This window comes from Pezoporus wallicus, unplaced genomic scaffold (assembly GCF_028554395.1).
Source record: "Pezoporus wallicus isolate ANWC-B61680 ecotype Strahan unplaced genomic scaffold, APGP_CSIRO_Pwel_v1 contig_5922, whole genome shotgun sequence".
Taxonomy (NCBI): Eukaryota; Metazoa; Chordata; class Aves; order Psittaciformes; family Psittacidae; genus Pezoporus; species Pezoporus wallicus.
This window is the reverse complement of record NW_026637228.1, coordinates 813855-827969: the sequence shown is the minus strand read 5'-3', so window position 1 is coordinate 827969 and position 14115 is coordinate 813855. Positions and strand designations below refer to the sequence as shown.

Sequence of the window (14115 nt, the reverse complement as noted above, 5' to 3'; positions counted from 1 at the left end):
GTAGGCAGGAAGCAGCTGCTAAGCTAACTGCTGTTCACATCTGCACAGGCAATTTATGACACGAGTCAGGTAACTTCCTCATTTCAATTTATGATTTGCCTGTATGTATTTTCTCCATGCAGAGGAAACCCTAATTGATTTACCTTGGACCTCTATGTATGCGCTCCATGTAGCTTCGCCACTTGGGGTTGAAGCAATGCAGGTGTACCGACCAGTGTCACCCAGCTGAGTGGGAAAAGAGAAGAATAAATATTTGAAACAATCAAGCACTCAGTGGGCTAGAAAAGTAATTACAGCTGTTCATGTCATGTCCCGTCCCATGTCGTCCCAAGTTCCCCCCCCCCCCCCGAATGTGGGTAAATGTATTAGGCTGCAAAAAATTCAAACCAGAAATTTATTCCATTAGAAGTTACAACTTCATGCACTGCAAAATGAAAATGGACACTCATTTTGGAGCATCCCTTAAAGAATTGGTAAAACTGTAGATTCTAATTTAACATTAACTATTCCATATTGAACAAATGGAAGGCCAATTCTCGTAGCATTTATTCCTTACCCTGCAGAGGTCCTAACAAATAAGTTGAGAAGGAACTCAGATGACAAGACCTTATGCAACTGTCAACCTTATGCCTAAGTAATGCCCAGGGGTTTGTCTGGACTGCAGCACTGGAGAGCATGTTATCCTTAAAATAAAGCTTAAATATTGCACAGGGCCTTGTACATATGGGGTTCCCTGTGTTAGCATAAATTACACTCTACAGCAAACCCAAAAAGGAATCTCCGTGCGCTATTCTCATTGAGTTCTGAATGTTGGATTATTCGTCCATATGTGACTTAATCACATTTTGAAGGAGTTTCTTTCCCTTCCCCTCAAAAGAAATGCTATCCTCCTAAGGTTCCAGCCTCAGCAGATGAGCTGAACGGAAACACTCAATAACCAGAGTTTCAAACTCTAAGCCAGTGTAACTTGTAATTGGTAACAGTGCAACTCTGGGGAACAGAGTAGAGTGATATATCCATCCTAATTTTCAAAAATCACTATACTTCAAACCACAGAAAATATAGCAGAGAATAGCCAGTATGCTAAAACAACAATCAAGCATTTTACAGCATGCGAGGCATAACCAACAATACTGACCAGAGACCTGCTATAATTCCCTAAGGAAGCTAGATGTTTGACAGGTGGTTAACTATTCTGACCTATGTTTATGCTGTCAAGTGAATATGTTTAAACTTTAAAAATAGTTTTAAGAAAGCTGTGTACATGGCTCTATTACTGCAGTATGCTGAACTAAAGTTTTATATATATAAGCATTTGAAATAATAGATTATTTAATCTATTAGTACTAAAGCCCAAATAATTTATGAATTCCTCTTACTGAAATATAAGGCTTACTTTCTTTCCCCTTCATGTTTTAAGTATGATATAATTCCCTCAATTAATACCTCTTAAAAGCATTCTTCCTTACGCAATCTGAAATAATGTGCCCTAGGCAGAATAAGCCAAGGTGTGAAGCATGAAGTATGAAATATTTGAAAGCATTTAAGTATCAAATATTTTAATACATTTATTTAACATTTCATTAATTCTAACTGTAGGATTTACTACATCAAAAGTGCCTGGAGGTGAAAAAACAAAGTGAAACTAGTAAGAAGAAAACCTGTTTGCCAGTTCAAGCTACCTTGGCATATCGGATCTGTAATGCTCCTGTCTCCAATTGCTTGATGCGAGAATCCTGGGTAGAAATGAGGATCCCATCCTTTTTCCAGAGGATAGTGGGCATTAAAGTGCCTGTGGCCACGCAGCTCAGTACTAAAGTACCGTCTACAGCTACAGTCTGATTCACAGGACCCTGTCGAATGACAGGGGGAGGCCGGTCTGCAATCACTGCCAGAAGAAACAACAGGAAATAGATTTCTGCAACTGGAAACAATTTCCTAATCATCTAAGCAACAGCAGTTGCTTGAGGCTTTGAAACAAACTAAAGATAATTAAACAAGTAATTAAAGTTCGAGACATGCGTTATTCAGGCCAGGGTACATTAAAATGATGCACAACAACAGCATTTTAAAATGATACACAGAACCATTTTCAAAAAGTAAAGAAGTATTACATATTCCAGTGTCTTTATAAAGTGATGATGGAATGAGAAAGGACTTCCCCATTTCTTTTTCAAGGCACAGATTACACCTTGTTCATCTTCTACCATTGTAGCAGGTCTCTATATAATGGAATTTATACTTTCAGCATTCAAAGACAGAGAAAAAAGAGGTAGGCATGAAAGGAATAATGTGATGAATACAGACTTCCTAAAAAGACTTATTGTGTAGCATCAACTCATTTTTGTGGTGTTTCCTAATGGGGAGATGCTTAGCAGTATTGCAAACACAAAACTAATGAAAAGGACCATATTAAAAACGTTCAACTAAGAAATATTTTCTGGTAGTTTCTGACTTTCAGTGTCTTGATGACTTAATCTGTTAATATGACTTCAAAGCCACAAAGAGAATCCCACAGTGTGTTGGCATCAATTTTAATGCATCTTTCACACAATAAAAATTAAATGTTAGTGATTGATTATTTAATAGAAAGGTATGAAGCAGTCTCAGCATTCACAGATAAAAGAAGGCTTTCTTCTCCATTATCCAATGGATAATAAAAAAAAAAAAAAGAGGAAAAAAGATAATAAAAAAAAAAGAGGAAAAAGCTATCCTATTGTGTTTCAGTGACCTCCTCTACCTGTACTGTCCAACATGACATGGACTGATGATCTGAAAATAGCCATGCAAATTAAAAACTGGTTTGGTAGCTGAAATATAAATCTGAAGTTCATGAACATCATATATTTCTAAATTACTTTTTGTAACAACAGACAGGGTGTTAGTACTGCTTTTCTTGGCTAAACTCCCACTCCTGTAATTTCATTTGCATGTTCAAATGACACTCTGTGTTTCCAACTGCATAATTCAACCTTTACTTCTTGTCCCAACCTGTTGTAATGCATTGCAATATACTGTAAGGCCTGTAGCATCTTTCTCCGCAGAGACAGTCAAAACAAGCTCACTTATAGTTTGTATTTGACTTTGACAAGTTTGTGAAGAGCTCTGCAGTTGCCAGTGGGAAGAGGCTGACCGATCTGTGCTTTACAGAAGAAATCTAATGCCACTGAAGTCCCTGGCTAACGTAAGTGTCACTAAAATCGATGGCAACTTCTACTACTTTTAGAAATACCAGGGTATTTCTGCATATCCTGCCTTCACTTCTATAGAGGTATAAAAACAAAAGTATTTTCCCAGGACATTATCATATAATCACAGAATAGTTAGGTTTGGAAAGGACCTTAAGATCATCCAGTTCCAACACCCCTGCCATGGGCAGGGACACTTTATGCTAAATCATATCAGCCAAGGCCTCGTCCGAACTGGTCTTGAACACTGCCAGGGATGGAGCATTCACAACTTCCATGGGCAACCCATTCCAGTGCCTCACCACCATAACAGGAAAGAATTTCCTCCTTATATCCAACCTAAACTTCCCCTGTTTAAGTTTTAACCTGTTACCCCTTGTCCTGTCACTACAGTCTCTAATGAAGAGTCCCTCTCCAGTATCCCTATAGGCCCCCTTCAGATACTGGAAGGCTGCTATGAGGTCTCCACGCAGCCTTCTCTTCTCCAGACTGAACAGCCCCAACTTTCTCAGCCTGTCTTCATACAGGAGGTGCTCCAGTCCCCTGATCATCCTCGTGGCCTCCTCTGGACTTGTTCCAGCAGTTCCATGTCCTTTTTATGTTGAGGACACCAGAACTGCACACAATGCTCCAGGTGAGGTCTCACAAGAGCAGAGTAGAGGGGCAGGATCACCTTCTTCGACCTGCTGGTCACACTCCTTTTGATGCAGCCCAGGATACGGTTCGCTTTCTGGGCTGCAAGCGCACACTGAAGCCGGCTCATGTTCATTTTCTCATCAACCAACACCCCCAAGTCCTTCCCCACAGGGCTGCTCTGAATCTCTTCTCTGCCCAACCTGTAGCTGTGACTGGGATTGCTCTGACTCAGGTGTAGGACCTTGCACTTGGCATGGTTAAACCTCATGAGGTTGGCATCAGCCCACCTCACAAGCGTGTCAAGGTCTCTGGATGGCATTCCTTCCCTCCAGCATATCAACCAAACCACACAGCTTGGTGTCATTGGCAAACTTGCTGAGGGCGCACTCAATCCCACTGTCCATGTCAGCGACGAAGATGTTGAACAAGACCGGTCCCAACACCAATCCCTGAGGGACACCACTCATTACTGGTCTCCAGCTGGACATTGAGCCATTGACCATAACTCTTTGCGTGCGGCCATCCAGCCAGTTCTTATCCACAGAGTGGTCCCTCCATCAAAGTGAGGTCTTTCCAATTTAGAGACAAGGATGTCGTGTGGGACAGTGTTGAACGCTTTACACAAGTCCAGGTAGATGACATCAACTGCTCTACCCCTGTCCATCAGTTCTGTAGCCCCATCATAGAAGGCCACCAAATTGGTCAGGCAGGATTTCCCCTTAGTGAAGCCATGCTGGCTGTCATCAAGCACCTTGTTGATTTTCACGTGCCTTAGCATGCCTTCCAGGAGAATCTGCTCCAAGATTTTGCCAGGCACAGAGGTGAGACTGACTGGTCTGTAATTCCCCGGGTCATCCATTTTCCCCTTCTTGAAAATGGGGGTTATATTTCCCTTTTTCTGGTCATCGGGAACTTCACCTGACTGCCATGATTTCTCCAATATGATGGACAGTGAGTTAGCAACTTCATTTGCCAGCTCCTTCAGGACCCTTGGATGGATCTCATCAGGACCCACGGACTTGTGCACGTTCAGATTTTTAAGATGGTCTCGAACCAGTTCCTCTCCTACAGTGGGCGCAAGGTCTTCATTCTCACAGTCCCTGCATCTGCCTTCCAACACTTGGGTGGTTTGGTCAGAGGCTTTGCCAGTTATACAAAGCAACTACCCATCAGATCAAAGCAGAGCATACAGTCACAGTAAAGGAAATATATTTAGACTAATTTTTTTTTTCTGAGTTCAGATAGCATAGGACATTAACAAAAATTCTCTTAATTTGCTTATTTCCTATTTTAAATTTACTTCTCACCTTGCCATGGCCTCCTGCCCAGTGAAAAATGGATAAAAGTGGATTAAGAAATGTGGCTCACCACTTGTGAGAAACCAGAGAGCATGCAGTCCTACTCCTCTAAACAATCTCAATCCAGTGGGTGTAAATAAGTTTATTCTCCAGGTTCACTGTGTGTTTCAAGCACTGCATTATTTCTATTATTTTATATAGGATAAAGGCCTAGTTTAGAGACACTTTTCTCCCTTCATAAGTCTCTCCACAAACTGCACTTATTCTCTTTTTCTTTAAAAGCTAAGATTAGTATTTTGTTGTGTATGGTTGCCATTAAAAATATGAAGTATTTCTGATAACTGGCAAATTGGCCTCACGTCAGCATATATTACTGCTTGCAGTCATGCTCCCTTATTTTTTTTTCCCAACTGGTTCTCAAAAGGAATGTACAATAATATTAATTTGTATGTTATTCTACTGACTTCCACACAGCTTGAGTTTTTTTCCTTGGTATACCGCAATATTAAAAAATAGGGGAAAACAGGTAAATGAAGATGCTAAGGGAATGGACACACAATGATAAGGACAAAGATCCAGGCCACAAGCAATTTGAAAGTAGATTAAATCTAGTGGGAGAAACTAAAATAAAAAAGCCAGATATATTAACAGATCTGACAAAAATAAACTGAGCATACTTACCAAATGCAAAACGGAGATAGAGTGTTACACAATATCCAACATGTTAAACCCATGTCAGAGCTAGCCAAACCAGGACTTTAATGTTTAAAGACACATGCTATCCACATTTATGCAAAGCAGATTTCAAAGTAGTGTCGTGTCATCCCACTGCTGTGGGATATAACAGATGATAAAATAAAGGTGTAATTACCATCAGTAACTTCCAAGTAGGCTTTTGTTATGATACTTCCTGCAACATTTAAAGTCTGGCAGATGTAGTACCCAACATCAGATCTCTGGACATTGGTGATAGTGAGGTCTCCTGTCTGGGAAACTGAGAATCGGCTGGATGACTGAGGGGGTTGGTATGAGAAAAGCAGATTCTACAAGATGTATAGGAAAAAAAGCGGGGGAAAATGGGTTAATTAAATTCAAACATAAATAATCTTAACTTTAACACATCTAAACAAATTCATTTTTTTCATGTTACGCATAAAACATTCTGCTCTTCCTATCTTAAACATGTCTATACCACAATGTAAATAGCTATAATAGAATTGTTTGTGATAAAATGGGTGCAGATACGCACATATGATTGTTTAAGTCTTTCAGGATTCCTCTAACACCTCTACGTTCGATAGAGCCTCTATTTGTGTAAAGCCTCTATGGCTTTACATAAAGTTCAATATGCAGTAGCAAAGATCTGTTGTGTACATACACCATAATGGTATATGTACTACGGTGCAAGCAACTGTGGTGAACCCAAGCAATTTACTTTAACATTCTTTAGATCTTATTCCATGGCATTCTATTTATTCCACTTAAATGCAGATGCCGGTTTACTTCCTTGTATTTTAACTTTTACCTTCCTAAGAAGCAGTTTTATAAATAGAGATGTTGTTCAGGTATCTCTAATCAGTGTTTGTGTTCTATTATTAGTCTTATAATACAGAATTAAATCCTATGCCAGTTTCTACTTGGGCAGTTTTGGTATGAAGCGCCTAGTATTTACCGATAGTGGTAAAAAATCAGAATTGCAATCAAAATAACACAAGTCCTTTACATTAAATACTGCTCCCAAATTTCTACCTCTGGTTGAACAGTTTATGAACGGGAATATTTCAAGGTCACAGAGGCTATTTTTTTCCTCTCTCCTTCTTGCCTAACTACATTTTCATTTCCAAAAATCACCCAAGGGAACGGGACGCAACATCCTCTACTTCAGTATTAGCAAACTGTATTCATTGACCTCCTCCTCCTCCAGTTCCCGCAGTCATCACAAGTGGTCACTACTCAGCAGTCAAAACTAAGCCAGAAAAAATATGAACTAGACCATACTTTGGGGAAAAATAAATAAAATCCAGGTCACTCAAAACTACAAACTTAATACACTGGCATACTTACACCACTTAAGATTATCCTCTAATTAGTTCTAAGTTCTACTTAGCTATTTTGACAGAAATGTTGCAATGGAGTAAAGAAGCCAGTCTTTAAGTGTTCTCAGTTTCTCTGGCCTATTGTTTTGGAACACAAAGCACCCTGTCATATGCTATCGCACCATTCATTCTTTCATTCACAGGAAAACCAGAATCCCATATTCCTTCTTTCCTTCCAATAAAGAATACTTTGTGTCACATCCCTCCTTCAAAAGATGACTCCGTAAGAAAACTGTGATTCCCTTGCTGTGCTATATTGTGTTTCACCCACTGGCTTTCAAGATCCTTTACAAAGGAGCTGAAAATAATTTTCCCTCCCATTCAAATAACAAAACCGGGAGAAAAAGCGACCTATTCAGGTATGAACCCAGGACAACCTGTCAGCCAGCTGAGGGGGAAAACAGATCTCCTTAGCCCCAAATCAGAGTCCTGCAGTGATGCAGATCAATACAAGAGTTTAGTTTGCCAGACAAATGCAAACACATGGCAAACCAACAGCCATACTATGAACCCAGAGCCAAACTTTTTAGAAATTTGGGAGTGTTTGGGAGTTCAAACAAACTTTAGCATTAGTCATCTCCTCATCTCTCAAAAGTTGTCCCTGTTAGGTGAAAAAGATCGTCATAGTAGTGAAACATGGAATATTTCTAGCTGTTTCAACACCTAGCATGCATGCGACTTAGAAGAAGAGAAAAAACATCCAGCATCTCCAAGCTTTAGACCTATTTTCCACATCTTTAAATCAATAATTACAATATTTTTCTCTCACATGGTATCATCTCTTTAAGAAACTGCTAGGAAGAAGGGACACAGAAAGACTGTTTTACCTGACTTCCCTCTCTCCGCCAAAAGATGGCTGGCTGAGGGTTTCCAGTTGCTTCACACTGGAAAGTCACAGTTCTCCCCAGTGCAGCTACCTGATCTCGAGGCTTTACAACAAACTGTGGAGGCTCTGAAAGGAAAATGCTGAATCAATCAATCAATCAATCAATCAACCAATCAATCACAGTACTATCAGGCTATTTGAAAGCACATTTTGCCTACTGATCTTAAATCATGTAAAACAGATGAGTTTAATACGGAGACACATCATTCTCTAACAGCCACAGCATCACTCAGATCATCTTTTCTGTTGCTGGACCTCCCAGTTAAAACTGTGCATCATACACTTTTATTACTGACCACTTTCACAAGGAAGTAAGCCCCACTGACTTATTAAGACAGCTTGCAGAGCAACAGTCACCGATGCAAACAAATTTGTTACAAATTTGGCTTTTAAAACAGGAATACAACTACAAGTCAGAATGGGGAAATCTTTGAGGGACACTGGCCCTCAGGCCATGCTTTGTCAAGGGCTGTAATAAACACTGTTGAGTAACTATGAATTCAGGCTTACATGCACAAGTGTCATCATCTATGATTTAGGAAAGCCGAGGAGAGAAAAAAACCCTCAAGTGCTTATATAAGAGACTTCTGATGTTCTTGAGGTCTCAAAAAATTTAAAGTCAAAAGCCCTAGAAAAACTACTGAACAAATTTTAACCATTTAAACTCTTCAGTCCAACTACTTAAGAGGAATGAATTTAAAGGAAGAGCAGAGTTAAATGTCTCCATCATTTACAGAGGCAGGGGCATGTTCAAACAATATATATGCAAATGAAGGCAAATTTGAAACATCTGCTCAGCCTAACATTATAAATACTGCCAGCTTTGTCCAAACTGTTTGATTTATACAGGCTTCAACAACCCCTTCAGCCAGTAGTAAATGGAATGTCAAAAAATCATGTCAGTCACATTAAAAAAAAAATCATAGATGACAGCATTAGGTATCTTGATGGGGCTAACATAGATACAGCCTAGCTTGTTTTATAGGGTGTTAGCTCTCACTTCTGTAAAACTGTGAATTAAAGGAAATTCCATTTATTTGTTCATTTACGATGCTGTCTGATCATCTGTCCAAAACTAATAATGCTCTCTGTCTTCTTTGGGTTGAGAATAAAGGGTGTATTTTTAATCTGACTTTAATAATGTTTTTAGTGTCTTGTTTTTTATTTTATTCTTCTTTCAGACATTTCTGTATTGACAAAATTTTCTTTTAAAAAGAATGTGAATCATGTAATTTAAAGCTATCACTCAATGTGTTTTATAAACATCAAGTAACAGTGGCGTAATCTATAATGAATTAAGTAGCACTCAAAGTCCTTCCTAAAAAGAATTGCTTTCAGTGCTCCTATGGGCACTTTCAGTTATCTGTTCCTCATGCCACGTGTCCCTGTTCTGTACTGAGTTAATTGTAGCGTATATTCTTCCTACGACCATCCTGCTTTGGAAGGAGTTTTTAAAGCACAACATATTATTCACATTTGGATGCAAATACTACCTTTCCTAGAACTTCCTTAGATAAGAAACTATGCAAAGTGAAGGTGAGATTGACCAACAGTAATCATCTGACTTCAAAACATTTAGCTCTGAAACATTCAATCAGTACTTCAGGAGAAGATGTGGGAAGACTCTGACATGACAGCATGCTTAATTTAGAATGGAAGGTGACACTGTTAGGGATTTGCCACAGGGTTGTGAGTTATGATGGGGAAAATGGAGATGAGGGTGAAGCACCTTTGTTATGCTGTTGGATTCTGATGACAAGAATAAATTTAGCATACAGTTAAATTCAGGGCATGGTTGGCTCTAGTCTGTGACACAATGCCACACTAAAATGAACTGAGGATTTCTAAATCCTGAGCTAGTGCATAGGATGTATAAGGCTTCAGATTTCACTGAACTTAAGAATGAATACAGTTGTAAGAAGATTAAAATGGTCCTGGCCACTGGAGAAACAGCTTAATGCTTGTGATTCTAGGACCTAAAGATGATCATTCAGGACTACAGAAAGCCAAAAAAATGAGGGTAAATTCTGTCTTCCAGGTAACCATGGTAGAATTTATAAAATGTAGATAGGTATATGTTTCTCTAGATATTCTTCTAAGTATGTATTTAGCATGCATATTTACCTATATATGCATGTGTATTATGCATACGTGGATTATTCTAAATCTATCGCCATTAAGATAAACAATAAAAATCCTATTAGCTTCAATGTCAGAAGAATTAAACCAGGTTAAAGTGAAACTCTGTTATCAAATTCCATTCAATGTGCACTGTACTGGAAACATTTTCACTGTGTTTTTTTAGCTTCTATTTGCTTTCACACTTTGGCTCCTAAACGTGTGGTATGTGATGAATATATGGTAAAAGATGCTGAAATAATAATACACTTAAGGAAAGAAGAGCTTCTATCTTTGAGACCTTTAACAAAAAGAATTAAACTGACAGAGCACTTTCGAAGTTCAACTAATACAGTCAATGAAGAAAGAAGACATTAGGATTTGACTTATTACATCACGTAGAAACAGAAAGTTAGCAACCCATTACCTTTCTTTGCCATTAAGTTACCCATACTTCATGCAGAATTTATTCTGTGCGATGTGTCTTGTCAATAACAAATAAAAGATGGGAGCTGACTGATTGAAGGACATGGAAGGGGATGGATGGGAAGGGGAGGAGAAGTTCTCGTCACAGTGATACGATGACTAGAAGATGGCCAATAAAATTTCAACTTACCAGACACAACTAAAAACAAAAACAAAACAAAAGAAAACATGGAATAAATAAAATTGAATAGACATGAAACAAAGCAAAGAATAAAGCAAAATTAAAATAAAATAAAAAGGACCCTTGATAAGGACCTTAGAAAGCACACACAAAATCTGATACATGAAAAATAGGTTTAAAATGTTGAATCACATATTTGCTATTTGATTTTTAAGCAGAAGTCTCTATAAAATTCTGAAAGTAAGGTGTAGAGGTAAATGGTAACAGACTGAAATAATGGTCAGGCAACATGGATTCTATACGAAGTCTTTCCAATGAACTGTTGTGTAACCTCTGTAGCCTTGAATAAAGTTTTTTCATATTATCATTATTTCACTGGATCAAGAACCTTCCATGGTAAAATTAACTTGAAATCTCCAGTAAAAATCAATCTACAACATTGCTGAAATAGAACAGTGCCATTTACACCCTTTCTGAAGCACACAAACATCTACAAATGGAAAATGCTTGTCTAATAGCTATCACAAAGTAAGATTATTAAAAAGTTAAAATATGCTGAGGTATTTAGCCCACACACTTCTTTAGCATAAGATTGCTGTATCAAGGTCACAATGCTCACTATTAAACTGCAACTGCAAATGAAACCACAACTAAAATTAATCTGAAAAGATTTTTAACCCTTTTCTTCCTCCCTCATTCCCAACCTCATTTTCATGGAAGTATTCAAAACCAGAGACTTATTGCAAAATATTAGATTGTTCAGTATAAAATTGCCAGTGATAAATTATCTAATATTAAATAAGCTTCCAACCACAGCTGAAAATCTTCATAGATTTGAAATGGCACAGATCCTGGCAGGCTGACTTTGCTTATAAAAGAAAGGCATGTTAGAAAGCATTCCAACTACATATCACTAACTGAAAGAACAGGCTGCAAGTAAAAATGTAAGAATCATGCATTTCAAAAATATATACAGATACTGTAAAAAAGTCAATAAAAAAGTAGGTTGCATAAGATAATGACAGTAAAAGTAATATATATGTATATGAAAAAAAATGTTACAAATAAGCCTGTCGACACTTTGGTCTTATCACTTTATACTGAGAGTTAAGTATTGTTCAGCAGTGTACACACTTTCATGTCGAGTAGGTAAGCACCTGCAATACACAATCCTCTGATTAAAAACATGGAGTAAATTAATAATATCCCATCTGCCAGCATTCATTAGGCATAAGGAATACTGGTTTACTGTTCAAATAAATACAGCAGACTCCAGGTGTATTATGAAAATGAAGCAGAAAGAGAATCAGATATATGACTGGAATTTGGATCACGTTGAAGCCAAGAACCTGAAACTGAATGCACTAAAACCAGATCACATAGAGAATTTGGGTTTAATGTTATTAAAGACATTCCTTAGGAAATACTCCCAAGGAAAAGAAGTTGAAATTGCTATTTTTCAAAGATCTAAGTTTCGATCTTAAGGACGTATTTCGGATGTACATTAGCCTTCTTTATGTGTGTGGGTTTAGTATATCTCAAAGAGAAAAATCGGCATGCGTTATTCTGTTCAGATTGTCTGCAAGTCTATGATTTGCAAGAGGAGTGGCCAAGAAATTCGAGACAAATATGCTTATCCCCAAGACTCAGTTCCTAGCTATTCTTGATCGTGCCTAAGTAGATTATACAGTAACCATTAGTTTTTAACTGAAAAGCTCTCTATTAAACTTGCAATCACAGTCTGACCTCCTCTTGAATTAGAAATGCTTCTCCATAAAACAGAACCCGTGTTCCACATGAAACAGTCTGATAAGAGAGTTAATGGGATGCAATTCTTGCGCAGAGGAAGTAACTTTGAATCACTCATTTTCCTTTACTCAAGCAGTGCCAAAAAGAGAAAAGTTCAGCCTTCTTGGTAGCAACGCAAAGCTTCCTAAGCCTTCTTACAGAAATCGCACTTGGAAATGCCTAACAGATAGAAATCTGTCTTGGTTGCTCAATTAGATTTCTACAAATTAAATTAACTTTTAAGTGCTGAATTTCCACCTTTCTTTTTACCAGATGGCTTTTACCTACAGTAGTAGGTCAAAAAAACCCTGTCAAGAAATTGTATTTTTTTTGCCGACCTGTAAAAACAGAGGCGATACTGATACATGAAAGTAAATCCTTGTAGAAACAGGGCATCAAACCTGTACCAATTGCAAAGGGTGAAATTTCATAGAAGACTTTAAACAGTTCTGTCAGAGGGACATCACGTGGTTTAAAATAACAACAATAATAGCAACAACTACAACAAGGACCACTTTCTTTGCTTGATTTACATCCTACTGATATCCATGGTTACTAAAACTGAGAAGTAAATGACTTCCTTTCTATTGTGGCACATTTTATTTGTCAGCACTTTCAATTATAGAGTAAATTAATTTTCCCTGTGTTTATCATGGCTTTTCACATGGCAGCTACAGGGAATATCCTATTTGTAAAGACGGGAAGTTAGCATGTAAAACCACAAATACCAAAGGAATAATACGTTTGACTTCCAAATAACTTCCTTGACATGTGAGGTTTTTCAGGGAAGACTTGTCCAGTCACTGAACAAAAACAAAAAGGGAAGTGACTTCCAGACTACTGATGTGATCTTTTAAAGCCTTACTCTTGCCAAAAATCCTATCAGCCTCACTGGGACTATTGGTATCATTAAATCCACTCACAGGAGTAGGATTTTGCAGTTTTAGGACTTAAACTACAGACCAGTATAGTTGCCAGATGTCAATGGAGCAACTATTGTATCTGACAGATTTAGTATTGTAGGGTCATATGATAATCAGGTTGGAAGCAACCTTGGAGGTTTCTAGTCCAACCTTCTGCTCAAACAGGTTCAGCTATGGGGTCAGACCTGGTTACATAGGGCTTGAAATCTTCCAAGGACTGAAAATGCACAGCTTCTCTGGGCAACCTGCTCCACTGCTCGACTGTCCGCTTACTGAATAAATTTCTCCTCGTATCCAGCCTTATCTCCCTGGTTTCAACATAAATCCGTTGCCTCTTGTTCTCCCACCACAGACCACTGTGATGACCCTGGGCCTCATCTTACCAACAACCTTCCTAGCTACTGGGGCTGCTGTTATGCCCCACCTCCAAAAACACTTCTTCTACAAGCTGTGCAAGCACCATTCACTCAGTCTTTCCTCACAGGTACGTATGAGACCTCAACATGCTGTGTGTAATACCTAAATCTCAAAATAACACGTTTTGTAATTCTTCGCACACAGGTGAATGCCAGTGT

At 38.3% G+C, this 14115-nt stretch overlaps 1 protein-coding gene across 1 annotated transcript in view; it reads right to left on the bottom strand.

Moving 5' to 3' along the window:
* Positions 1-14115, bottom strand: part of ROBO1 (roundabout guidance receptor 1) — a 707322-nt gene that overhangs the window by 56735 nt on the left and 636472 nt on the right. Inside the window, exons 9-13 of the mRNA XM_057404322.1 lie at positions 10839-10847; positions 8046-8170; positions 5994-6165; positions 1683-1888; positions 144-225 (exon numbers count right to left, since the gene is read on the bottom strand). Coding sequence (XP_057260305.1) covers positions 144-225; positions 1683-1888; positions 5994-6165; positions 8046-8170; positions 10839-10847 — 594 coding nt within the window. The remainder of the gene's footprint in view (positions 1-143; positions 226-1682; positions 1889-5993; positions 6166-8045; positions 8171-10838; positions 10848-14115) is intronic.